The 26,151-nt window shown below is 40.6% G+C and overlaps 1 protein-coding gene across 3 annotated transcripts in view; it reads right to left on the bottom strand.

Moving 5' to 3' along the window:
* Positions 1 to 5,314: 5,314 nt before the first annotated feature.
* LOC122334327 (histone deacetylase 4-like) overlaps positions 5,315 to 26,151 on the bottom strand; it is a 34,622-nt gene continuing 13,785 nt past the window's right edge. The window contains exons 4-28 of one of the 3 annotated variants that reach the window (XR_006248744.1): positions 22,691 to 22,926; positions 21,662 to 21,812; positions 21,404 to 21,524; positions 19,145 to 19,263; positions 18,143 to 18,271; positions 17,970 to 18,064; positions 17,373 to 17,483; positions 16,261 to 16,447; positions 14,361 to 14,527; positions 13,673 to 13,855; positions 13,364 to 13,547; positions 13,152 to 13,285; positions 12,745 to 12,847; positions 12,614 to 12,660; positions 12,424 to 12,531; positions 12,277 to 12,332; positions 12,110 to 12,197; positions 11,894 to 12,013; positions 11,719 to 11,816; positions 10,728 to 10,846; positions 10,509 to 10,642; positions 10,317 to 10,401; positions 9,871 to 10,006; positions 9,126 to 9,788; positions 5,315 to 5,716 (exon numbers count right to left, since the gene is read on the bottom strand). Coding sequence is in view for 2 of the 3 variants with exons in the window: in XM_043232158.1 (XP_043088093.1) it covers positions 9,749 to 9,788; positions 9,871 to 10,006; positions 10,317 to 10,401; positions 10,509 to 10,642; positions 10,728 to 10,846; positions 11,719 to 11,816; positions 11,894 to 12,013; positions 12,110 to 12,197; positions 12,277 to 12,332; positions 12,424 to 12,531; positions 12,614 to 12,660; positions 12,745 to 12,847; positions 13,152 to 13,285; positions 13,364 to 13,547; positions 13,673 to 13,855; positions 14,361 to 14,527; positions 16,261 to 16,447; positions 17,373 to 17,483; positions 17,970 to 18,064; positions 18,143 to 18,271; positions 19,145 to 19,263; positions 21,404 to 21,524; positions 21,662 to 21,812; positions 22,691 to 22,926 (2,951 nt within the window). In the remaining variant the exon portion in view is untranslated. Of the gene's footprint in view, positions 5,717 to 8,353; positions 9,789 to 9,870; positions 10,007 to 10,316; positions 10,402 to 10,508; positions 10,643 to 10,727; positions 10,847 to 11,718; positions 11,817 to 11,893; positions 12,014 to 12,109; positions 12,198 to 12,276; positions 12,333 to 12,423; positions 12,532 to 12,613; positions 12,661 to 12,744; positions 12,848 to 13,151; positions 13,286 to 13,363; positions 13,548 to 13,672; positions 13,856 to 14,360; positions 14,528 to 16,260; positions 16,448 to 17,372; positions 17,484 to 17,969; positions 18,065 to 18,142; positions 18,272 to 19,144; positions 19,264 to 21,403; positions 21,525 to 21,661; positions 21,813 to 22,690; positions 22,927 to 26,151 lie in introns of those variants that run through there. The other 2 variants (XM_043232158.1, XM_043232159.1) reach the window with 2 other exon arrangements.

Genomic DNA, 26,151 nt, shown 5'->3' with positions numbered 1-26,151 from the left:
AGAAAAAGGCCATTGGTTTTTTTTTTTTTGTTATCATTCCTATTAATGTGAGATGTGCTAGCAATATAATGTTGCTTCTGTTTTTCTGAAATTATCTATTTTTTATAACTGAATCGTACTGATATTAATGATTTGAATGCTTGATGTTTTTTAATATGACCCCATTTTGTGTTTTTTGCGGGGTCTGGTGGTGGCAGCTTTGTCGGTTTGGGTGAATTCAAGTGTGTTTGAGTGAGGAATTATACAGGATTGTGTGGGCGTTCGCTGGCTGGAAGCCCATCGCTGCCTCTCTGTAGAGAATGAGAGCTGGCGATGCTCTAGCTTTATTCATCCTAACAAACTACTTACACGCAGAGATGAGGAGAAACAATGTTCAGAATTCACCTCGCTGACCAGAGACTGGATCTGTCCCTCTCCTGATGCAGTCTGTGAGGCTTAGAGCCGTTTTCTCTGCTTTCATGGCTCAGAGGTGCTGCTGTGCCGAGTGGGAGGTTTGTCGTCTCGTGCCTTTGTCGTGCCGTGACCTTGATTGGCAGGAACCTTCAGGATCTCAAAGATTCCTGTAGAAACCATGGCAACCCGAGTAGAGTAAATGATAAGGCGCAGCTTAGGAGGACAAACACTGGTCCATAACCCGTCCAGACCCAGTGTCGGGCTTCCTTCAGTCACTGATCCTAAAAGAAATCTCTAGAGCTCATGAGCTTCAGTATAGTCTATACAGTTGTGAAGCCAGTCCGGTCAGAAAAGAGCAGCTCGGGAACTTTCCCTTCATCGCCCATAACCGCAAGTCCGTTTGGAGATGCTCGGCCTCTTTGTCGCCAAGCAACAGAGCAGCGCTAGCAGTCGTCTGCGTAGCAGATCTCTGCAAACACACGGCGTTGCATTTGAGCTGCTTACTGATACAAACATTTTATAGAGATTCCTCATCGTTATGTTTCTAAATGTCATATCTGGTGACGGCCCAAATTCAGCATGACACTGATGCTGATGTTCAGCTGTATCCGCTCTGGAGCGAGTTAGTGTCTGTGTGACTTGACTACTGCTGATTGTAAAAGAACTTTCTAAACCTCAAGGTTTCTGGATTGAGTCCATCAGCGAGCATCTCTGTGAGTGTGTGGGCTGTGAAGAGACTCTGACAGTAACAGAGGCCTTGACACCGTTCTCTCACTTTCACCGTTCTTTCTCAAGTCACAACATTCTCGAGCAGCGTCTCTTTTTCTGACTAATGCACGAGTGGGTGTCTCCTTTCTCTTCCGTCGATTGCCTCGCTGCACACCTCCTCACAGCTCACACCTCCTCATGCCACGCACCTCCTCACAGCTCACACCTCATTAAGCCACTCATCTCCTCACACCACACACCTCAAATTTCCTCATACCACACACCTCCTCACACCACCTCATATCACACAACTCCTCCTGCCAAGCACCTCCTCACACCTCCTCACACTGCATTCCTCCTCACACTACACACTTCTTCACACCTTACACCTCCTCATGCCACACACCTCCTCACACTGCACATGTCCTCACACCTCATCATGCCACTCACCTCCTCACACCACACACTTCATCAAGCCACTCACCTTCTCATGCCATGCCCCTCCTCATGCCACGCACCTCCTCACACTTCCTCATGCCACTCACCGCTTTACACCACACACCTCACTCCTCATCATACAGCACACCTCCTCATGCTATGCACCTCCTCACACCTCCTTATGCCACGCACCTCCTCACACCTACTCACATCACACTCCTCCTCATGCCACACACTTTCTCACACCTTACACCTCCTCACGTAATGCACCTCCTCACGTAACGCACCTCCTCACACCACTCACCTCCTCATGCCACGCACCTCCTCACACCGCACACTTCATCACACCACTCACGTTCTCATGCCACACACCTCCTCACACTTCAGACCTCATCACAGCTCACACCTCATCATGCCACACACCTCCTCATGTCGCTCACCTTCTCATGCCACGCACCTCCTCACACTACACACCTCACACCTATTCATGCCACTCACCTCCTCATGCCACACACCTCCACACCTCACACCCCCTCATGCCTGCAAACCTCTTTACACTGCAATGTCCTTAAACCTCCTTACACCTCTTTACACATATCTCCTCAAACCGCACACTTCCTCACACCACACACCCCTCATACCTCCTCACACATTACACCTCCTCACGTCACGCACCTCCTCACACATCCTTACACTGCACATGTCCTCATACCTCATACCTATTCTATATCTCTCACTCCCTCAGAAATGTCGGTGAGCATGGCGAGATTGATGTGCTGAAGAGTGTTGAGAATATCAGCATGTTATTTGAATATTCTGGTGAGATCCAGTGCTGATGAATAGTCATGAGTAGTTACCTCTGCAAACTGAAACAGGGACGCCATCATCACTGTGGTGCGAATCGCTCACATGTGTGTATCTGGATTTGTGTGTTCAGACGCTCTCATAAAAAACAATGAAACTTGATGTTTAATATCTTTAAATAGTTAAGAAGGGTGATGAGTTTGTAATAAAAACAGACCCCAGGCCCCTGTTGACCGTTTCTCTTTTGGGTCTTTTCTTGTGATTTTGTGGGTCCTTCACTTCTCTGGAGTGTTTCAGGCTTAACCCACATCACAAGAACCACAAACTTCATTTCCTGATAGCCTTTATTTGTTACTGTGAAGCACAATCCATCTGTTGTGTCTGTTGAAGATTACAGGTAATAAACTGCTACTGGATTGAGTATTGTGGGCCGGAGCCCTAAAACCCCTCAAGAACCGACTGAGACCAGTGGCCATCCTGGAGCAGTGAATACAGTGAATGAAGAATGTAAAAAGCTTACAGTAAACACTAGATCATTTCATAGTTCAGTCATTTTAAAGCAGTCATTTTAAAAACAAGAATCTGAATGCTCATCTCTCGCTCTCCATGTGCCTCAGGCTTCTGCTGTGATAGGAATCGATAAACACTCATATATACGCTGACATGCCCCGCTAAATTGATTTGTTTATTTTTACTGGCAGTAGAGTGACCTCATGAAGGGTCAGCTGTTGCACCTTGGGATTGCTGTGTTTTTAGTTTCGTATGTTAAACGAATGGAGGCTGAGAGCGATTTGAGCCAGAAGTTTTGCCAGGAACGGTGCTGTTGCCACGGCAACAAATGGAGCGCTTAAGCAGAGAGAGCTTGAAGAGTTCTTCACTAACCCATCCAGAACCAGATCCTGTGTCTGTGTGTGTGTGTGTGTGTGTGTGTGTGTGTGTGTGTTAGGTGCAGTTTGGGTCCAACTGTGTTTCCAGTTAAATCTGACCTAACCCCCTCCAGGGACATTGGTGCGTGTCTTCAGTTGAAACACTGAAAATGCAGAAAGTTAGTGTTTGTGTTTGCCTGTAGTGTGTCTTCATTTAGATAGGTGTGTGTATTTGTGTGTGTTTCTGTCATTAATTAGCAGTGTGAAATGAGTGTGGGCGGTTAATTGTGTGTTAGGGAGGTCGCGTCTGTGCTCAGCATTGAGTTGGGTTGTAATGTGCTCTGACACACATCTGGATTGTTTGTTTAGACTAATTGGACAGAAAAAACATCCTCAGTTGAGCTGATCTGGAGAGAGTAATTTGACTGATTGTTCATCATTTGTTGTTTGTCATTTAATTTCAGCAATGAGCTCTGAGGCCTTTGAGTGGTCTTTCTTCACCTTTTCGGAAACTTTAGCCGATATCGAGTTCCGAGGAAGATACTGATGAGTCATTGGCAAATCATTGTTGAGGTCATTAATAGTCTATCTGAGATGCAACAGCTTCATAAAGACAGGACAAATATATGACGAATATGAATTGAAAGTAAATATATGGTAATATATATGAACTGAATGCAGAAAGTTTCAAAAGTTTTCTTTTATTCTCTGTCTGCAGTCACTGTATTATATGTTCATTTGTAGCATTTTGTCTTTACTGAAAGACTAACCATAGACTGTGTGAGTGTGTGTGTGTGTGTGTGTGTGTGTGTGTGTATATGAGTGTGTGTATGATTGTGTGATCGGTGGTTTATGAGGACACTTTTGGTATCCCCGTTATGCAAAAGTCTTATAAAGGCTTTTTTTTTTTTTTTCTAGGAATGCTAACATTTTTCTGAGAGCCAGGTTTTGGCTTTAGGATGCAGTATGTATAGTAAAAAAAATATGCCTATGAATAATCCCCACAAATCTTAAAAATCAATGTGTGTTTGTGTGTGAAAGAGAGAGTGTATGAGTGTGTCACTTGCTTTATTTTAATTTTCAGTGTCAATTTTATTTGTTTAATGCCACTGGCTACATATCAAGTGAATGCACATTAACACAGTCAATTAAATACATGCATATTCTGTTTAGTAGTTTTTATGTCTGTCGTTAGGTTTGTAGTAGCTCTTCTAAATGAAATGTACATGATTTATCAATCATTGCAAATAACAGGTGTTACAGTTTCAGGCTCCAGCGTTTCATAATTCTAGTCTGTAGAATCTTTTACATGGAGTTCAGGGGCTTACTTGACATGACTGTTTGTTTGTTCATTGTTTCCAGATGAGGGCAGCAGAGTTTTTCTTAACACACTGATTAAATAGTCGAGTTCATAATGTAATGACTGGTACACTGACAATGACTTATAAACCTTCTAGGAAATATAATCAAAAAGAGAATGTGGACAGTTAATTCATCATTTGAGTCCATGTAAACCCTGGCTAGAAAAGAGAAAAATGATGAAGCCTGTCATTGTGATGGAGATGTGATGCATCCACATTAGTGTGAAATGATTATGACTGAATCAAATTATGATGATAGTGAACCCTAACAGCAGTCAGGAGAATTTGCATTTGTCTGTCAGAAAAGTCATTTATAAAGAGCAACATTAACGAGTTAACGCTTTAGTTTAATAAAAAAACATTGTGGTCATTTTTTTAACAAATTATTTTGGTAAGGTTTGACCTCAACGTCTTGCCATCATCGGAGTGTGAAGACGGTACAGTGAACCAGTGTTGCTAGAGTAACGGTTTCCAAACACAGTTTAGCTTTTTTTTAAATGCACAACTCTAAAAGTAACCCAAAAATGCAACTCATGCAGTTGTGGGAAAAATTACATAGTGTACCATGACCGCCCAAAGTGTATATAGACAAGTAAAAGTGAAAATAGATAATTTTACTAATGTGTATTATAGCCTATTGAAATGTATACCTGGCAACTTAAGAACGGAGAGGTTGTAACATCAATCAATCACTTTTTATTTGAATAGCGATTTTAACAATACAGATTGTATTAAAGCACTAAACAGTATAAAATAGAAGAATATAGTGATAGTGATGTATGACAAGATTAAATAATTTTTTAATTAAATGCAGAGACAGTCTCTGTAATTAAATCTATGATTATTGCTAGAAATTAGGCGTCCCCAACTAATCAAGTCAGAGACGACAGCGGCAAGGAACCAAAACCCCATCCATGACAGAATTGAGAAAAATAACCTTGGAAGAAATCAGGTTCAGTTTGGGGCCAGTTCTCCTCTGGCTGGACGCCCAGTATTTAATTTCCAGTTCAATTTTAAGCGCAACTATGTTAGATTGTGGAAAGGGCTTGTAGTGTGTGTGTGTCTGGTTCCAGTGATCTGTCCACGAGGCTCATCTAGGTGTCCTGGTCGCCGATAAAGTTCATCTCTTGGTGCTGGTGTTAGGAACTGAGAAACAGAATAAGAACATTTTTTATATTATTGTAGATGCCATACTTTATACAATGGAAATAATACATCTTGTATTATTGGGAGTGTTCATGGTTCCAGCTGATCTAATGAATGCAGCCTAATAATCCTTTAACAGATTTGATTAATACAAGCATATTAGTAAGCTAGGTTAACGAGATGTGTTTTTAATCTAGATTTAACCAGACAGAGTGTGTTTGCCTCCAGAACAGTGTTAGGGAGAGTGTTCCAGAGTTTGGGTGCTAAATAAGAAAAAGGATTTGCCGCCCACAGTCGATTTTAATATTCTAGGTATTATTAATTGGCCAGAGTTTTAGAACGCAGAGGACATGGAGGACTATAATGTAATAAGAGCTCACTATTAAGAAGCTAAACCATTATAAGTAGCAAGATTTTAAAATCTTTCCGATGTATTTGATAGGGAGCAGTGTCGACAGACCCGGGTTATTATGATCAAACTTCCTAGTTCTAGTATGGACTCTAAGATGCTTTGTTTATCCAGTGTGCAGAACAACCACCCAATAAAGCATTACAATCAGTGTTGCCAAAGTCCTCCATCAGAAAATCTCTAGAACCTTTAGAAATGTCTCTCTCTTTATATATATTTTTTGTTAGATTTTTGATGGCAGTATAAAATATAACAAAAGGTTAAGTATAACAAAAAATTCTGAAGTAAAACGAAAAAGGAAACGCTTTTGATCTGCAAGCACATCATACATGATGAAAATTATATAAAGACATAAAAGGTCATACTTTGAAAAACATGATTGTAGCATCTGTAAAACTGTTTTTCCATCTCAATATATCAAAGAAAAGATTGCTATCAACCAGCACACCTAGGTTCCTAACTGATGAAGAGGAATTAACAGAGCAGCCCTCAAGTGTTTTTTAGGTCCAATAATTAGCACCTCCCTTTTTTGTCTTTTAGAATTTAGCATTTAGAAGTTCTTTATCATACAGTTTGTTATACAGATTTTGTTTCTCAATTAGTTGGAAGCTTACACCCTGTTTCCTTATAATATCTCCCAGAGGTAACATGCAGTGTGAAAAGTAATGCCCCTAGTACTGAGCCTTGAGGTGCTCCATAATTCATTTGTGAATGATATACCTCCTCATTTACTGCTACAAACCATGAAGTCAGATAAATATAAGCTTTCACTAATGCCAACATATTCTCCATATATTCTTTATGAACTGCTTTACTGCAAAGATCGATACTATCAAAGATAAAATTGTAATCATGTAGCTGTTAGCTACAATATCACATCAGATGCACTACAGATCCCCTGAGGAAGAATTCCACTCATTCTTTATTATAGGAGAGGAGTTGTCTAAACTTGTTAAATCATCTAAACCAACAACATGTATGTTAGACCCTATTCCATCTAAACTATTAAAAGAGCTGCTTCCAAGTGTCATATTTTGACTATTATTAATTTATCATTGTCATTAAGATATGTCCCCAATACCTTCAAATTGGCTGTTTGTAGCAATAAATGAGGAGGTATCATATCGTTCAAAAGTGAAATATAACCTCAAGGCTCAGTGCTAGGACCGTTACTTTTCAACCTGTACATGTTACCTCTGGGAGATATTATCAGGAGACATGATGATACTCAGCTCTATATTTCTTTGCACCCGGTGATAAATACCAAATTGAAAAGGTAACAGAATGCATAGTTGATATTAAAAAAAATTATGAGAAACTTCTTAATGCTAAATTACTTCTTAATGCTATTATTATTGGACATAAAAACTCCACATATAATAACATAGAATGCTGTCTAACACTTGATGCTCTGTTAATTCTTTTTAATTAGTTAAGAACCTATATGTGCTGCTTGATAGCAAGCTTCTCAGAAGCGTCTGAGGTTCTTTAAGTCTTCAAGTCACTTTTGCCTGTCAAATCTGTAATTTCATGACAGGTTTAGTGTCAAGAAATGACCTGAAATCAGACCAGTGACAGATTCAGTCAGTAAATCAAAGTCCTCTAAATGAGCCTGGTAAAAATGAATGAAGACAATACACAAATAAATACAATTAACATTACAATTAAATTTTTTAAAAATAATTAGCGATAACAATTTATGAACACTGTCACATCTTTATTTTAAAATGTAAATGAATCTAAACATCTTGTTTTAAAGAGCAGGCTCCATTTGTTGACGATGAACTATGCTTTCCTTTTTTTGTTTCTCCATCTACAACTTTATTCAAAACTGTCAACGTTGTGGGACTACTTTATAACGTTTGTGAACAAAATAACATTAAAACCATGCAAACTGATCTTTTTTCACATTAAAATAATCAAAATGCTTTGGATTTATGCTTTTTATTATTATTTATTAATAATTTCAGTTACGGTCATAGGCATACTGTTTCTCCCTAAAAGCAGCATGTAGCACTTTCACCGAGAAGAAAAAAATTAAAATAAAAAAAATCTGAAAATAAATGGCCAATCAAATGTGTTTAGCAGGTTAGTTCCACATACAGAGCTGATTGTTAAATACTCTAAACTTAAAAAAAAAAAAAAAGAAGAAAGAAAGGTTTTGTATACCAGAGACCAGCATGTACTGCTTAGAAATATTATATCCATGCACACAGAACAGAGGTGAGTGACAGATTTTCATATTTATATATTTAGGTTTCCTTTCATATACAAATCTACTATGAACAAAGCATGGAAGTACACAACCAGTGATTGTGATTGAATGGTTAAAAACCCATGAACATCATAAAACGTTCATGTTTAAAGTACATGGTTCCAAATGTAACAAATAATCAAACTCAAATTCACTAGCACAAATAATAATAATAATAATAATAATAATAATAATAATAATAATAATAATAATAAGCAAAGTTAAGTGAAACGTACAAATATGCTAATATCTGAAATTTCAAGTTAACTGAAAAGGAATGAAGTAAAACTGTACAAAACAGGAATGACTAAATTACTAAACTTCTAAAATAACCCATAACTGAACTAAAACATTTGAGCATACTAACAGTTGACAAGAGTTGTATTTCTTTAGAGGTGAAGCTGTTGTGGAGAGATGATGCTCAAGGTTCATTAGAGAAGGCAAAGAAAATAAAGATTTCACATGCATATTTGTACTGATCTAGTATGTACCGATCCCGCCTCATGCTTAGGGGTTTCCAACATTAGCAAGTTGCAACTTCCTTTTTACAAGGTTTTTTTGGCTCAAGACGAACATGAGCTTGTTCACATCCACCATGGTCTCGCAATCCATAGTTAGAGGAAGCTGCAACACAAGATGCAAACTCATGCTTTGGTCTGAGCTTCTGATCTCCACTTCTGTCCAGGTGTAGTTTTTCTAGTAATGCACATGCCAGTCAATAACCCACTCTGAAAACCAAGGCCTACCTTCAGCTGTGTTGTGCTCAGCGACTGGAATCACTGGAGCTTCAGACCGTTTCTGCTGTTTTTGTACAGCGCAAAAAACAAACCAAAGTAGAGTCAGTCATCGCTAGACAATGTGTGTTTAGGAATAAAGCACAAACGCTGTCCAAGTAAACATGCTGAAAAAGGTTTTCTCTTCTCCAAACAGTCGACCCACTGGAATTATAGGACATTACTGACTTAAGGCAAAGTTCCTCAGAATTCATCTGTAGTTGAAGCGGACTCCAAGGCACTCCCTCTTCCTCTGAGAAACGTCTGTAAAGTGGCGCTGGTGAGTCAAACGCTTTAGTGCTCAAGGTGTGAAGTACTAAACAAACAGGGTTTGACCTCAGCTTTCCGTCCGTCCCTCGGTCAGAGCGTTCTGTTGGCTGACGTCACCATTGGGACAGACATCTCCAAAAACAAACATCTCAAGGGACTTCAGCTTGAGTGCGTTGCGTTGGGGCCACAGTGCTAGCGGGCTACAGCGCTAACGCGATGAGTTAGCCTTTGCCCTGACGTCTCTCTGCTCAGCGAGGATCTCCGTCAGACGAGACCAAGACGCAGAGACCCAGAAGAGCTCAGAGCTCTGGGAAAACGCTCGCCCCTTACATTGGCGGCTCCTCTTCCATGGGCTCATCCTCCGTTCTGAGCAGAAACACAACAGATCCAGTCACACGGCAGAAACAAAGGAAACATGGAACATAGAAAGGAAGGAAAGCAGCTGTACCTGTTCTCCATGGCTGCGACAGATAAAGAAGCCATGGCCGTCACCGTCTCGTTCTCCTCAGAGTCACCTCTCTGAGCTTCTAGCAGAGACAAACCAGCGCTGGACGTGAACCGCTGGACGGAGCACCAGTACTGACCTGAACACAGAACAGGACACTCAATCAGCTCCACAGGACCCTTCCTGCGGCAGTCCTTCAGTTCGTAAAAAAACAAGTTCAGAGTTCAGCATGGCATGGATCACATCTTTGATGGTTTTGAGAATATATACAGCAAATCTCAACAGCATCACAACTCGTTCTAGATAATGGGGTGTGTACATAAAAAACATTCACAGCAATGTTTGTTTTGACCTGTAGACATCCACCGTGAGACGTACTGAACCTGGAACAATATTTGACAGGAATAAATGATTCTTCTTGAAAAGAAAAGAAGATCTGAATGACTCACTGTGATTTTCTAGCACTTTCTCTATAGAGCTCACAGCGTTTTCATTGGGTCTCTGCTTCAGGATGTCTGCAGAAAGCGGCTCTAACTGTTCAACACACAAACACAAGCAATCAAACTCCACTCTATCTGTAACAAGTTGTCGCCTTATGTAAATAAAACTTACAATGCAAAGGAAGATGGGCACTCATTTACCTCTATCCCCAGCAGTGCTGAGACGCAGGCCTCTGATGCATCACATATAGCCCTGAGGTCATGACCTCCCTCCAGCGCCAGCACCACTCGACCCCCAGCCAACCCCATCAGCTGTTTAGTCAGGTGACCCAAACCTGTCACAACCACAAAAGTGTCTTTTACTAAAACCATTCAAAAAACGAATACAGTCGGACACAAGAGTAAAGAGGCAGCATTTACATTTGGAGGTGAGTTTATATCCTCCTAATGGAGGAGGGTGTCCTTCCACAGCATCAAACCCTGCAGACACCAGCACCAGATCTGGAGCAAATTCGTTAGCAATCGGCATAACTACCATCCTGTGAGGTCAAAGTTCACACAGACACAAAACTTCACTTTACTGAAAAAAAAAAATGCACTGCAGTTTATTTATTATGTGACAGACAGGCATTGCACAGTGAGTGTGTGTGTTTGTGAGCGTGAGCGTGAGAGATCATGTATTTAACCACTACATCACCTCCAAGTTTTAAAGAGCTACTCCACCCCAAAATGAAAATTTACCATTAATCACTTACCTCTCTTTTACCTTAACTCATTTTCAGAATACGGTTTAACATATTTAGGGATGCTTCTGACTGTCCCATTGACTGCCAAGTAATGGACACAGTCAAGGTCCAGGAAAGTATGAAAGACATTGTTAGAATACTCTGCCATCAGTGGTTCAATCTGAATGTTATCAAGCAACAAGAAAGCGAACAGGAATATATATTTTTTCATGCAAAGAAAACAAAAAAAACACCATTCAACGCTGTAGTTCCATTTTGGAAAATATCGGCTGAATGCATACCATGTATGCTCTTCAGTGTCAGCCACGACACAAGGATATGCTATTTTTCCATTCTGGTCATTATTTTTCTTTTATTTCTATACAAAAAGTATTCTCAAAACATTCAGATTGAACCACTGATTCTGTATTCTGATGGTGTTCTTCATACTTTTCTGCACCTTGACCGGGTGATTGTCTGGCAGTCAATGGAACAGTCACAAGCCTCTCATAACTAAAATATCTTAAACTGGGTTCAGAGGACAAAGAAATATTTTATGGGTTTGGAACGACATGGGGGCAAGTGATTAATGAAAAAATAATTTTGGGGTGGAGTAAACCTTTAATGCAGCCGTAACACAAACAACTGATGAACGGATCTGATGAGTAGAACATTTAGACTTTGACCTGAAGGCAGCAAGATATTCTGCGTCTCCCATCGGTGGATCCAGTCCTCCGGTAAATGCCACGTTGACATTGAAACCAAGTCCCGGCCCACTGCCCACCTGTTCAGAGGAAGTGCTGCGGTAGTAAGGACACAAAACACCTTCCCACAATCCTCTCATTTGTATCATCGCATTACCTCTTCAGGAGCGCCGCTGCCCGGGAAGAAATTGCCATCGTCGTATCGATGAAGTGAAATGTACAGAACTCTGGGATCATCGTAGAACGCTTGTTGAGTTCCGTTGCCATGATGAACATCCTGAATGTGGTTTAACAACAACGATTAAATGCTAAACAGGCAAAAAATAAAACAAAAAAAACAGAAGTGCCAAATAATTTTTCAAAATGAACTTACCCAATCAACAATCAGAATTTTGCTGACATTGAGTCTTTGCTGAAGGAGTTTAGCTGCTATGGCAACAGAGTTAAAGTAACAGAAGCCCCTGTGATTGGACGAGAACACCGGTGTTACAGAAGTAAAGGAAGAAAGCACATTAAGATGAATAATAAGACGCTTCTCACATGGGAGTGCTCTCCTCTGCGTGGTGTCCCGGGGGCCGGACCACAGCAAAACCGTTCTACAATAAGGAGACAGCTCTATACGTCAATCAAATACAACAGAGAGAAACAGACACACACAAAGAGGGATAGACGAAAGCAGATGGTGACCTTCAGTTCTCCTGATGCAACTTTGAAGACAAGTTCGACCACAGAACCGACCGCCAGACGTGCTGCACTTGACGAGTGAACTTCATTCCAGACCGTGTCACTGTCCACCTTTAGACAAAGCAGAAACCCTTCTTACTTGCTGCACAAATGATTAAGAGATGATGATTAAGAGGACTTCGTCTCTACTCACCCCAATACCGCCACATGGCAGCCTGACAAACATGGAGATGACCGAATCTGAGCCAGACAGAGAGACCACTCGTTAGAGACGAGTCTGAGTTAATGATATGCGATCTTTGTTTTGGATTGTAAAAATCTTACTATCAAGTTTCTGCCGTAGTGGGTTGGTCCCATACAACATGACATGAGGTTCAGAATGAACCGTCTGAAGCTCCTCTAATGTGGCTTTTCTCCCACGGATACACTGAAAACAAAGGACAGAGAGAATGAATAAAGCATGAGACTGCCCCCTGCTGACACATCATGAGAAGTGCTGAGGTACATAAAATAGCAGCCTTCAAAACCCAACGCTCACCAGAAAAATGTAGCTCAATGTTTAGGAAGCACAACTCAATGCATCAAAAATTAAGGATGACAATCTTCAACTATACATGGGGGATTCACACTAAACCACTTGAGAAATTTTTTTGGAATATGTCACAGAGTTATGCAGAGTTTCAGTGATAGAACCAGTGCACCAGAAACAACAAATAGTATTCAAGTCCCACCTCACACTGGCTGCGCAGGCCCGTCTCCTGCAGGCGAGACCAGATGCTCTGGATGCGTCCGGCGTGTTCGGGATGAGTGTTGGTGTTTCCACACATGCACTGGTGCTTCTGCATGAGAGAGTCGTACACCAGACCTAGAAAAAGAAACTTTAACTGGCACTCATCCTTGTGAATTCAGTTTTGAGGTCACCAAGAGAACAGGTGTACCGCACCTGTGGTAAAATGGGGCTTGGAAGGCTGCTCCTGCGGGCTGATGAAGGAGGCGGATGCAGGAGATGACTGGGCTCTGGACAGAGGACGATGCCCTGGGAAACTGACCGATGCTCCGGCTGCCTCCATAGACGCCTGGTAGTTTCTCAGCTGATGGATCCTCTGCTGCTCCAGAAGAAGGGCCTGCTGCTCACACACACACACACACACACACACACACAAAATATAGGTGCTATTCACTGACACCAACCCCAGAGGGCAGCACAAACACAGTCTCCCACTGCTCTCCTTCAGCTCCAGGTGTCTCTCACCTGTTGGAAAAGAAGTTCTTGTTCTTCCTGTATCTGTTCCTCTGCAACATCAGGAGGTTCCTGTTTAATGGGGAGGCTCATGGGAAGTGTGTCTGTTTGTGTGGCATCCTGCTGCTCTCTGAGCTCTTCCTCCGTCTCTTCTGGGTGGCTCTGGTGCTGCCGATCACCTGGTTTACTCAACATCTAATAGAAATACAGAAAAACAAGATTATAAATTACAATACATTTTTTCAGGTTACACTGTTGTTGCCAAAAACATATATTGAGTTTACTATTAATTTCGCTGATGATTTTATCCAAAGCTACCCACACTGCATTTTATCATTTCCTGGAAATCAAACCCATGACCCTGACCATCCTCTACTTTGCACTGGTTTGCACTGGTTTCTTGAACCATATTTAGGGTTTTCACCTCATTCACACAGACAAAACCTTGACCTTACACAATCTTATCTGGCCACGTCTCACGAGAATCACTGAAGTCACAGTACTCAAGACTCAAGAGTGCAAACTCGGCTCAGACCCCACAACTGTCATCACATCATCATGTGCTGCTAACTATACGTTTCCTTGCAGCGTTCACTATTAACCACACAGAGAGGAGAAGTTCCTTATGTCCACCTGAGCTGCAGCTAGTTATTACAGCCGTTTTTTCTGTTACAGTAGGGTGAGAAGAATGATGTCTGACCTTGTTGATGTGAAGCTGCTGGAAGTGCTGCTTGTGTTTCTCCAGGAACTGCTGGTGCTGTTGCTGAACCACGAGCTGCTGAAGTGCCTGTCCGCTCTGAGGGAGAGGAGCTGACTGTGTCCGGCCCAGTGTCCGGTGCTGACGCAGCTTCTGCAGCGAGCCCGCTCCTGCAACAATTAATCAGTCACTTTTATAGCAACTATATAGCGCTTTTAACAATACGGGTTGTATCAAAGCACTGAACAGTATTAAACAGGAGAGTAGGAGAACAAACACACTCCTCATGAACACACTCCTATAAAATACACACTCCGGCAACACACACTCGCACAATGCTCATGTACATACCAACACCCTCACCTCATGAACGCACTCCTGTAACACACTCTCCTTAAACACACACACTCCTCATGAACACACACTTGTATACGCTCATGGCTGGGCAAAGATAATTTGTCATCTGTCTGGGTTTAACTGAGGTTCCAAAACCGCTTGACACTGAAGCACCCTGTAAAATACGCTTGATCATCGGGAGCTCTGAACCGACGTCATGACCGTCCATGCGCAGATAACCCAGGATCACTGTTTCACTTCCTGTTCCCATTCAGATAATTAGAGGTGAATTATTCTGGGCCTGTATTGGCATGTAGAAGTGGCTCAGCCTGGCAGTGTGTTCCCTTGACCTCCTACTCCCAGAGACTCCGATCTAATTAACCAGACGGACCCCTGACTCTGACCGCACCTTAGCGCAGCTATAACCTAGCTCTGTGCAGCTTTAAATTTCTGTTTATCACTCTATGTGGTTTAAAGTGATCAAATATAACTTAATTCCCTCCATATTTCTGATATTATCAATCTTTTTTTTTTTTATTTATATAGCGCTTTTAACAACACAGGTTGCATCAAAGCACTGTACAGTATAAAGTAGAAGAGTACAATGACAAGCTAATCTGACTAACTGGACTGTTGATCATTCGCTTTTAATGTAAAAACCGTGCAGCACAGGTGCAGTGCTTTAACATTTGTTCTTTTTTCTGCTCCGTTCCATTTCACGTTCACGCTCCTTCACTCTTTTCACAAACTCCAAAAACAGTGGTAAGTAAATCATCCATCACTCACGATGTGTAAATGGCTTCTCCCTGCATTGTCACGTGTATAGTTTAACGCTCTCTGTTGGTGATCAGGGATTCATAAGTGATAAATGCAGGGAAACAGCTGACAGAGAACATTTTAGAATTAGAGACACGCTTTCAAACTTTAATTAAGGACAATAAGAATGTGAGGGCTGTATATACTGCTTTGGATGTGACTTGTTCAGTGAAACAAGTATATTAAACATGAAACAGGTCGTCCCCACTCAGTGAAGCATCCGCAGACAAACCTGATGAAAGTATTCTAGTAATTGTCGATTCTATAGTTTGAAATGTGAAAAAGGCGCTAATGATGTTCGACTTCGCCAACGACTAACACTGTTTGGGAGGCAGACACACTCTGTCAATTGAACTGGAAAGTAAGTGCTGTTTGTCCGACCAGAGGAGAACTGGCCCCCAACTGAGCCTGGTTTCTCCCAAGGTCTTTTTTCTTAATTCTGTCACGGATGGGCTTGCCACTGTCACCTCTGGCTTGCTTAGTTGGGGAAACTTAATGTTTTATTAAATGCAAAGACGGTCTTTGTAATCAAATCAATGATAATCACAAAAAATTAAGTGGTTAATCTTCTCATTATACATTACGATCACTCTATTCTCCTATTTGATTTTGTTCAGTGATTTGGCACAATCGGTATGATTAGTGGCCCAGAACGTTTCCCAGGGCCACTGTCAATTACACAAATAAAGAGGCTTGTAATGGACTGCATCATTGCTACTAAACCAAGACAAAAACTCTGAACTCCACTCACCTGTGGCCAAAGGACTCGGTGGGGATGATTGCTCCAGAAGGACCATGTGCTGCAGCAGTGCATTGTGGGAGTTTGCGGCATCCGAATTACCAAGAAATGACGGCAGGTGAGAGGCAACCAGGAAAGGAGTGCTTATGGGTAAACCGGTCACCGACAAACATTCACTGTCGGGCTGGGTAGATGTCACCTTGTTGAATAAGCAACAAAATAAAAATGAGCCTTTTTTCCAAAGCATCACATGAAGTAAAATGAAGATGAGTGCCGACCAAACACTCCTTATTAGACGGACAAATACGATGATTAACAATAATATTTCTTCATTAAAGTTCAAGCTGCTGCATTACACACTAATTACAGTTTATGTTCTGGTAAAAAAACAAACAAACCTAACCTAAACTAAACCTTTTTTTTTTTTTACTTAACTACAGAGGATCTGTCCTAAATTAAGTGAAAGTTTTAATAGGTCTGTTGCGGTGAAGAAATTTCCCTTGCGGTAATCTTAATTGGCTCAATAGAAAATGACAAAATAACAGAACTTAAACCTGACAATAAGACCGTTAGTCTATTGTTAGCATATATATATATATATATATATATATATATATATATATATATATATATATATATATATATATATATATATATATATATATATATATATATATATATATATATACATATACATATATATATATATATATATATATATATACACACACACATACACACACACATTATATATGTATATATAAACTGTTTTGATCCTCAAATCTGACTGGACAGCTTTTTCTGTCGATACTTCAGCTCCGTGTTCTAGATAGGCTGTCAATCAATGCAGTATTGTTGTGCGACAAGGTTGACTCTGTTCAAATCAACATGGTATACATTACATTATCATTACTAGCATACACGTGCACAAAGTGTAAAATGAGAAGAGTGTAACCTTATGAATAAGAAAACATGCAAATATTGCGGTTGCTGCATTTGTTGCATTCCTCTGCAGTCATGCTCATCGATAGCACGGTATTATGATATTGCGGTTATCGCAACAGCCCTAGTTTCTAACCTGTGCTGTGAAAACAGCACAAGCTCAGTCAGATCTGGGCACTCACGTTGTTGGTGGCAGTGGCCGGCAGACCCAGGGTGATGTTGGGTAGCGAAGGAGACGTGTAGAGCGATAGCTGACTGACTGACCCGTCCTGACCAGCTGGCCTGTGAGACGCCTGGAGTACATTCACATTCAAACATTGACTTTTCACAATGCTGATTTCACGAAATGTTCTCACAATTTTTCTTTTAACAAAATGAGATGAGGCAACTTAGAAATGAATTTTTTTTTTTTTTTTACAAAATGACTAAAAATTTCTTTGTGAAATTGTAATAAGAAAACTACATGTACATCTTTGCGTTTCACACGTTTTGTATTCATGAAATCGTTACAGTGTTTTCTTGGTTACGTCTGTAAACCAAGCAGCTGTGCTTATGAACACTATTCAAAAAAATTAAAAATAAAAATCTAAACTTTTCTAAAGGCAGTCCATTCCCCAAATAAACATTCATATAAACTCAGTCCCACCCGCTATTCTTTTAATATCTCAACTGATTTGAGATTCGATGGACCTCGGCTCAGAAAGCTTTTATAATGCAAGATTAAACAGCCCAATGTGAACACTCTTGTAATTCACATTGATGCAGTAAACTAGCCTCACTTCAGTCACGCTGATGCCGTTTTCGCACAGGTTTCCGTGTGAGCTGTTGTTTGGTGAACTGGGTCCAGATCCAGGAGCACTGCTACACACCGAATCTAGAGACATCAGAAGGAGAGAGTTAGTCTGTGTAAAAACAGTCACTCCAACACATGAGAGCGCATTTCCAGCATCACCTGCCACGTCCAGCGAGCGTTTCTTCAGCGTGCTGATGGGACTGTCTTTGCGGCGCAGTAACGGGCTGCTCCTCCGCTCTGACACCTTCTGCTTCAGCCGAGAACGGAGCTTTAGGTTTGGTTCCGATGCTAGAATGACAGACACAACCATTTTCATTCAGAGCGAGGTTTGGTCAAGCACTCCAGGACATCTAATAATAATAATAATAATAATAATAATAATAATAATAATAATGTCTTAACTACAAGTGAGAAAACAAATCAATCAAATACCACAGCCAATCAGAAGTGTGTGTGGGCGGAGCCTTTCTGGCAGTGAACAGCACTTGAGCTTTGGCAAGTTACTATGAGCACGTACACAGAGGTTTTGCTGTCATTCAGAGGCTTTTGACAAAACAGCATTTGACAGCAGCAGATGAAATGCTAAGTTCACTAGGAGAGCAACACTTAACTAGCTAATCTCTCTCTCTCTCACACCCACACCTCATAAGCGTAATGGTTTTTATGTTGTACAAACTGTGTGTGTTATTGTACCCCTCATAGAAACCTAGGCATTTTTAGATTTTCAAAACAACTCTGTATGATTTAGAAGCGTTTAATAGTGGGGACATGAGGTAATATCCTGAAAAATCACCTTCACCTTGTCATACCTACAGTCATTATACAAACTCATGTCCTGAAGTGTCACAAAAACTCACACTCACGGACACACACACTCTCTGCGCTCCAGCTGGCCAGAGTAAACTGTGGCTCATTTCCAGTCAACAGCATCACAACGGCTTCACCTCTAAGTGAATAATTATACAGTACAAGCAGCACCAGCTTCCTCTGATTCTTTCACGCAACACAAGAACATCACCAAAACAGAGCTGCTATTTCTAATTTGCAGGAGGAGTGATAATATAACTAGATGATATGTTGTTATATACTCCAAACAGAGCCTTCATCTTCTCCAGTGTCACTTCAGATACTTCAAAAGAAGGAGAGTGTTGTGTGAAGCACCTGTTTTGCGCAGAGGAAAGTCGTCTTTGGAGTCGTAGACGCCCATGGTAGGATGGTTATAAGTACTGATGGCAGTCTGAGGAGGAGAGCTCTGATCCAAAGAACTGTGCTGAGTTTTCCTGCACAGAAAAAGCAGACAGACAGTGAGCAATGGAAAAACCAAACAAAATGAACAGATAAGGATTCAGTCTCTCCAGCTTTATCATCAGAATAAAGCTCAACCACGTCAATAGCTATAGTTATGCACTGCTGTGAGTTAGAGTTAAGGTTATGCAACATTGACTGCATTTCCAGCACTTTCCCCATCTTTATGATCCACCTGACACATTAAAGCTAGAAACACAGCACAGCAGTGCTTTAATTTCAGCACAGGATTGTATGCGGGAATTGCGCCTAATTTAAACCAATTCCAAAAGTTTACCTTATATAATGAGAGAAATTCCCGCACAAATCTATTTTCATGTACATCTCAGATCAAATTAGGAAATATATCCACAAAAGTGGAAAAAAGAAAACAGTCTGTCTTTATTTCAGAAATAAATTCCACAAACAGCGCAAGTCTGTAGTGGATCAGCATCTTTCTGTGGCCTGCGGCAAACTAATTTTATTCACACAAGGCTGCGTGACACTCTCTTATCTTCTAAAAACTACTACTGCACCTCAAGGCTCAGTACTAGGGACGTTACTTTTCACGATTTACATTTTACCTCTGGGAGATATAATCAGGAGACATTGTGTTAGCTTTCACTGTTATGCTGATGATACTCAGCTCTATATTTCTGTGTCCTGGTGAAACACACCGAATTGAGAAACTAATGGAATACATAGCTAATAATAAAAAGTGGATGATGCTTTTTCTCTCAACGTCAAATGCAGAAATGTTAATTTATGTCTTTATGACCTTGAGGTTAGATTATTGTAATGCTTTATTGGGTGGTTGTTCTGCACGCTCGATAAATAAACTTCAGCTAGTTCAAAATGCAGCAGCTAGAGTATAGATTTAAAAATATTGTTTATTACTTATAAAGCCCTAGAATATCAAAATCAACTGCAGGCAGCAGATCCTTTTCCTATTTAGCACCCAAACTCTGGAACAATCTCCCTAACACTGTTTGGGAGGCAGACACACTCTGTAAATTTAATCTAGATTAAAGACCTCTTAAAAATTAAAGATCTCTTTAACCTGGCTTACACTTAACACACTAATATGCTTCTATTATTCGAATTTATAAAACGATTGTTAGGCTGCATTAAACAGATCAGCTGGAACCAGGAACACTCCCCATAACACACAATATACCCGGTACTTTGTAAAAAGAATTGCGTCTATGCTAATATTAGCCTATTTCTTTTGTATTCTGTTTCTCGGTTCATATCCAGATCAGATGGTGGATCAGCACCAAAAGATGACATTTATCAGAAACGTGAATGCATAGATGAGCCTGTGGTTAGATCACGGGAACCAGACAAACACACACACAATAAGTTTTTTACACAATCTGACATAACGGCGTTTAAAATTGAACTGGAAACTAAGTGCTGGTTCATCTGATCAGAGGAGAACTGGCCCTGACTGAGCCTGACTGAGATTCTCCCAAGGCTTTTTTTTCTCCTTTCTGTCACGGATGGACTTTTGGTTCTTTGCCGCTGTTGCCTCTGTCTGCCTTAATTATCTTGGCTCTTCCAAGCTTGGTAATGTATGTGAATAGTGGCCATTATTTTGAAGGTCCACAAATATATTTCCACAAGTTCTGTGATGTAAAACTAACCTATATGCCTTCAGGGGGTTATCACATGACCCCTGAAGCCCATCAAAGATTTTGTAACAAAAATATTACTAGTTTTAAAATAATAACCTCCGGTTGTTTTCCTCAAGGGTTTAGTGCTTTGATACAATCTGTGCTGTTAAAAGCGCTATATAAATAAAAGCGATTGATTGATTGATTGAGACCACCACGTTCTGGCTTCTTGACTCGATGTATGATGCAACCTATGAACGTTGAGTCAAGCATTCATAAATAGTTTTAATACAGTTCCTAATGTAAATTTAGAGGAGAGCATGACACATTTTGTTAATCTGTTTTAAAAACCACCATACATTACAATCAGTAGACATAAATAAATAAAGGGGGGAATTCCCTCCCAGATTAAAAAACTAAATTCAAGGCCCTGCACAGGTCTGCTGAACGGTCTCTAAAATCAATGTTTCCATCCATTTGCACTAACACTAAATGTTCTTAGATCTTTGATGCTTCTTACCCATACCAGTAGCGTGGGTTGTTGGAGATGCAGTGGTTGAGACTGCGCTGAGCGAGTGCTTTCTTTTTATTCAGAACAAACTCCTGCAGACGCATCTTCACCTCTGTGCTGGCCACTGCACCTGTTCATAGCAGAGATCAGGGTTTACTAAAACTCAAATGTCAAAGGAGTCAAACGAAACTGCTGATCTCAGCTTTCACATTATTTCTTACTTAGAAGTAAAAAAAACAAAAAAAAACAAACAAACAATGAACTCACTCTCCTGGCCACGTTCTTTGTTCTTGAGGAGCTGAAGCTTTTGTTCCCGTTGCTGTTTCTCCAGCTCCTGTTCCAGCCGGTGCTGCTCCATCTTTCTCTGATGCTCTAGCAGCTCCTGCTGATGCTTGAGGGCCAGGAGCTCCTGCTGATGCTGGTGAGAGAAACAAGCACACAGGTTAACAGCTGGCTCATGTGGGTAAGCGGTTAAAGCTGAGGGATAATATTTGTCAGGTGTTGAAAGTTTATTGCATTGCTTCCTCATATTCAGGCAGATTTTTGTTTCCGTGTTTGGTTGCCCCACAAATGGCTAATCCTAACCCTAATCAGCAAACCTCACTTGGTCAGTAGAGTATTAAACACTAGTGTATGTACAATGGGCAAAGAACATGACTGTGGGCCGCCCAACCGCTTCCCAGCTCACAGAGTCAACAAAATTGAGCCATGTTTTCTCTTCTTTAGAGAAATTTTTTGCTCAGTAGCAGTGAACTCCTGCCAAATGACTGAAAGTAAAGTTCTTCACAACGTCTGCAGAAATATCACACTACAAGTTTTAAAAGATTATGAGATATAAAGATGTGATTGACACACACCCAGCATCACATGAAGAGCATGAAACACACAACGCATACATGCAGTACATAATCAATGTGCTGTAGGATGTGTGAGCATTTAAGCCTGGTTCAGACTCCATTACGACAGTTTATGTGCCAGATTATAAAATTTTACTCTTTGATGATGGAAAAAATGAAACACGCTACACTAGGCTAAATTGGGTTTGATGCCATGAAGCATCGCAGACTACCATCACACGCTACACAAGATGAAACGATTGAGTCCTGCGTCCTGATGCCCATTATAGTATATGAATCCCCATGACACCCTACGTCCAGCAGATCATGCCAAAATCAGGCTGATAGTGTAGTCTGAGGTGGGCTTTCGTCAGTGCAGCTTCTTAGAAGCTTTCATTAAAAGTGGCTTAAGTGACTAAGCAGTTTTAACCTCTGCAGCCCAGCAGGGCAGGAACCTGACCTTCATGTGCTCCTGTAACTGGGCCTCGTGTTGGCGTGAGAGCTGCTCGTGTTTGTGCTGGAACTCAGCGATGAGGATCTGCCGCTGCAGCTGCTGCTTGTGTTTGAGCGCTAACATCTCCTGCTGCAGCTGCTGCTCCCGCCGGGTCGACTCCAACGTCTGCGTCTGCTCCAGGCGCAGGTCCATAGGGATGGCTGCAGGAGGAACCCTTACAGGCAAAGCAGAACTCAGCTCCACTGAAAACATAAAAACACACTGAGATGAGTGCAGAGACACAACTAACTAGCCCAAAGCAAGACAGATTCGAGACTGACATCAAATCAGATTCAACCACAGAAAACACAACATCAGATCAGAGCCGTGAGGCAGTAAAAAACCCACTGCTGCTGATAAGCATCACGCAAGCAAACACACACAACAAAAGGGACATGTTTTTTGTCCATCTCAGGGATGTCTCTGTCATGACGACTTAACTTTCAGTGCTGATTAATTACAGAAAACTACTGATTAACAAGCAGCAGCACAATCACATAAGAACTTAGTAGCTGTGCTCCCCCCCCAACCCACACACACATAAAGAATAAACAAACACTAAAAATAGAAAAAAAAAAAAAAAAAAAAAAAACACATTCATGAAACAGAGACATTGCCACAGGTTTGATGCAGAATGAAGTTAAGCTCACCACAGGACAAGCAGGTCTCTCTCTCTGTGTGTGTGTGTGTGTGTGTGTGTGTGTTATCGGTGTCTGTTTGTGGTGCAGCTCCTGTCTGCCTCCGCTGCAGTCGCTCACTAACTAATGCTGCTCTGTCAGCGCTCAGAGCGTCTCTGACTCTCATGACATCACAGAACCGGCCCAGAGACAATGCTAACACGCTTTACTCTCATCTGGTATTCTCATCCACTGTTGACACACGTACTGTGCATAAAAACATACACATACACACACACACACACACACACAGAGTGTTGATGCATGGAATCAGCGGTCATGCAAATTTTTCACTTCAACAACAGCTAAAAGTAATGCCGTTTTCACAAGCTAGCAGATTCATCGTAAATACAATTTTCCTAGTTGGAAATTGGACAGGAATGGCCTCTCAAGTCAACTGGGAAACTGATAATAATTTTGATTCCTGAGTTTACAAGTTGGCCAGCCATAAACTTGGTGGACGAGAGAAACATAGGGCTGTAGAAATGTGTGTTTTATTCCTTTTCCCCACCACAGCATTTACATTGCTTTCTCTTGTTACAGTCATGCACATTTACAAACATAAAGACCATTTGATGCCAATTTTATGTATATTGTATCAAAGCAAGCTGAAAATCTAAATGGTGTGGTGAATGTTTTTATGGTTACTAATGAATGGGATGCTACAATTTATTCAAAATCTGTTGGATATTCACAAAAATATCTTCACTACATTTTGGCTTAAATATGATTCCCCAAAATAAATAAGCTCATTAATGGGCTGTCCTCCATGATACCTGATGTTACTGATAAAAAGGCACAGCACTGCATCAAACTTTTACTTCAGAAGGAAATTTCCAGTGGCATCTGAGACTGTGAAGCAGCGTTCTGTTCCTGTGTGTGAGGAATTAAGTGTCTATATCAGCAGATATCAATAGTTAATATTTGTCATTCAAACTGAGAAACTGAAAACAAAGAGCTCTGGCTTATTTTGTGGCTCATGTTGTTATAATAATATTCACATATTGGAATATTTGTATATTATTATAGGAATTCGTATATTATTATAAGAAAAATAGTAGTATTAGAACAGCCCTCTGTTTGTGCCGCCATTTACTTGTTTTTATTACTATTATATTTTATATATATTTTATTTAATTTATAGTTTCCACAACCTGGTTTAAAAAAACAAGATAGCTTTTTGCATTTATTCTTGGCCAAATGACAGAGATGTGATATTCTATTAGTCACATTTCTTTTTTACATACAAATTACATACAAAGAATATTCAGTACATGCTATACTGTATTAGAAAATTCTTTTAACTTTTGCATGTGTTAAATTGGAAAGTTTACACTCATATAATCAGAAATGTTAAGATATATGAATGTTTTTAAAGCCCAATCTTAACAAGCAAATCAAATCAATATTGGGCAACAGATTAACACAATGTGAACACAATATACGGTCATTGACTGAACATATTTGGGTTTGGTCTAACTATGAGGTGATTTAACTCATTAGCGTAACAGAAAACTTTTTGCACAATATTTCAAGCACTTTCAAAAGGGCCTGTGTTTTTTTTAGATTTACAAACTTTCAATGATTTCAAGGACTCATGGGAACCCCATTTAATTCTCTGGTACGGACTCATTTGCAAAACTAGGCATCAAAACAGAGTTCTTAGTTTTTCTGACGCCGATTCAATATCGGGCAAATTCCCACCTATGTGAACAACAAACTACCCCCACAGACACGCATCGACGTCAGCTTGGTGTGATTCTGATGATTAAGATCAATGATTAATCAGTTATTCTTTAGGCTTTCCACAATGTTGTTGGTTGTGTTGTGTAACAGTGTGACTGTTCCAGCTCAGAACAATCCCTCGTGTTGTTAAACGAGCTCCACCAGACGCCTGTCCACTTAATGGCTCAATGCTACATGTAGTCTTCCTCATCTCTCTCTCTCCTGGTTATGAGCTCTACGCCGCTTCATATTGCTGGACTATTTCTGTGTTTTGATGCGTGTTTCTGATGGTTTGGTCTCTGCTCGTTAGGACTAATGGGTGCTGGGTGAGGCGAGGGGTGTCAGGAGATCTGTGAAGACTAAGAATGAGGGAACTAAACAAGTGGCTAAACTGTTGAGCGTGTCATTAACTACATTAACAAGCCATTAGACCCAGCACAGAAAGTAACATTTCAGCAAAGACAGAGATCCTCAGATTGTGTTGTTTTTGTGATGAAATGCTGTGAGACTAGAGAGGCGTCTCCAAGACGTGAACTTCCTCAGACCAACAGACCTAAACTAATTTATTGCAGTGCTGCTTTTGTTGGCAACATTAGTTACACTGCCCAATTTTGCAAAACCATTTTTGTTAGCAACTTGCAATTACACACACACACACACACACACACAAACAAACACACAGAGAAGGCCTGTGTGACGTGTGTTTTATTCATCAGAGGCAAGCAGGTTTGAAAAGCATCCTCAAAACATGATCTTGTGCTACATTTTGTTCAGCGTAGAATCAATGTTTAGATTGAATACAGACACAAGCAGAGCTGGTTAAAGTTTACTAAGTGTTACTGTAATATTCACATTGCCGTTTTGAAACGCTAATGCATGTCTGTCTTTATCTTTGTGTGCTACTCAAGACCTCATCTATAATTCAGTGTGCTAAATTCAGGCATTACGCTGGGATGAACATATCATACATCTCTAAACAAAGCATTACAAAAGCTGAGAAAACAACGCTAAATTACAAACCGACAA

Source organism: Puntigrus tetrazona, unplaced genomic scaffold (assembly GCF_018831695.1).
Source record: "Puntigrus tetrazona isolate hp1 unplaced genomic scaffold, ASM1883169v1 S000000513, whole genome shotgun sequence".
NCBI lineage: Eukaryota > Metazoa > Chordata > Actinopteri > Cypriniformes > Cyprinidae > Puntigrus > Puntigrus tetrazona.
Note: the sequence above shows the minus strand (reverse complement) of the source record. Positions and strands in the feature narration are given on the sequence as shown.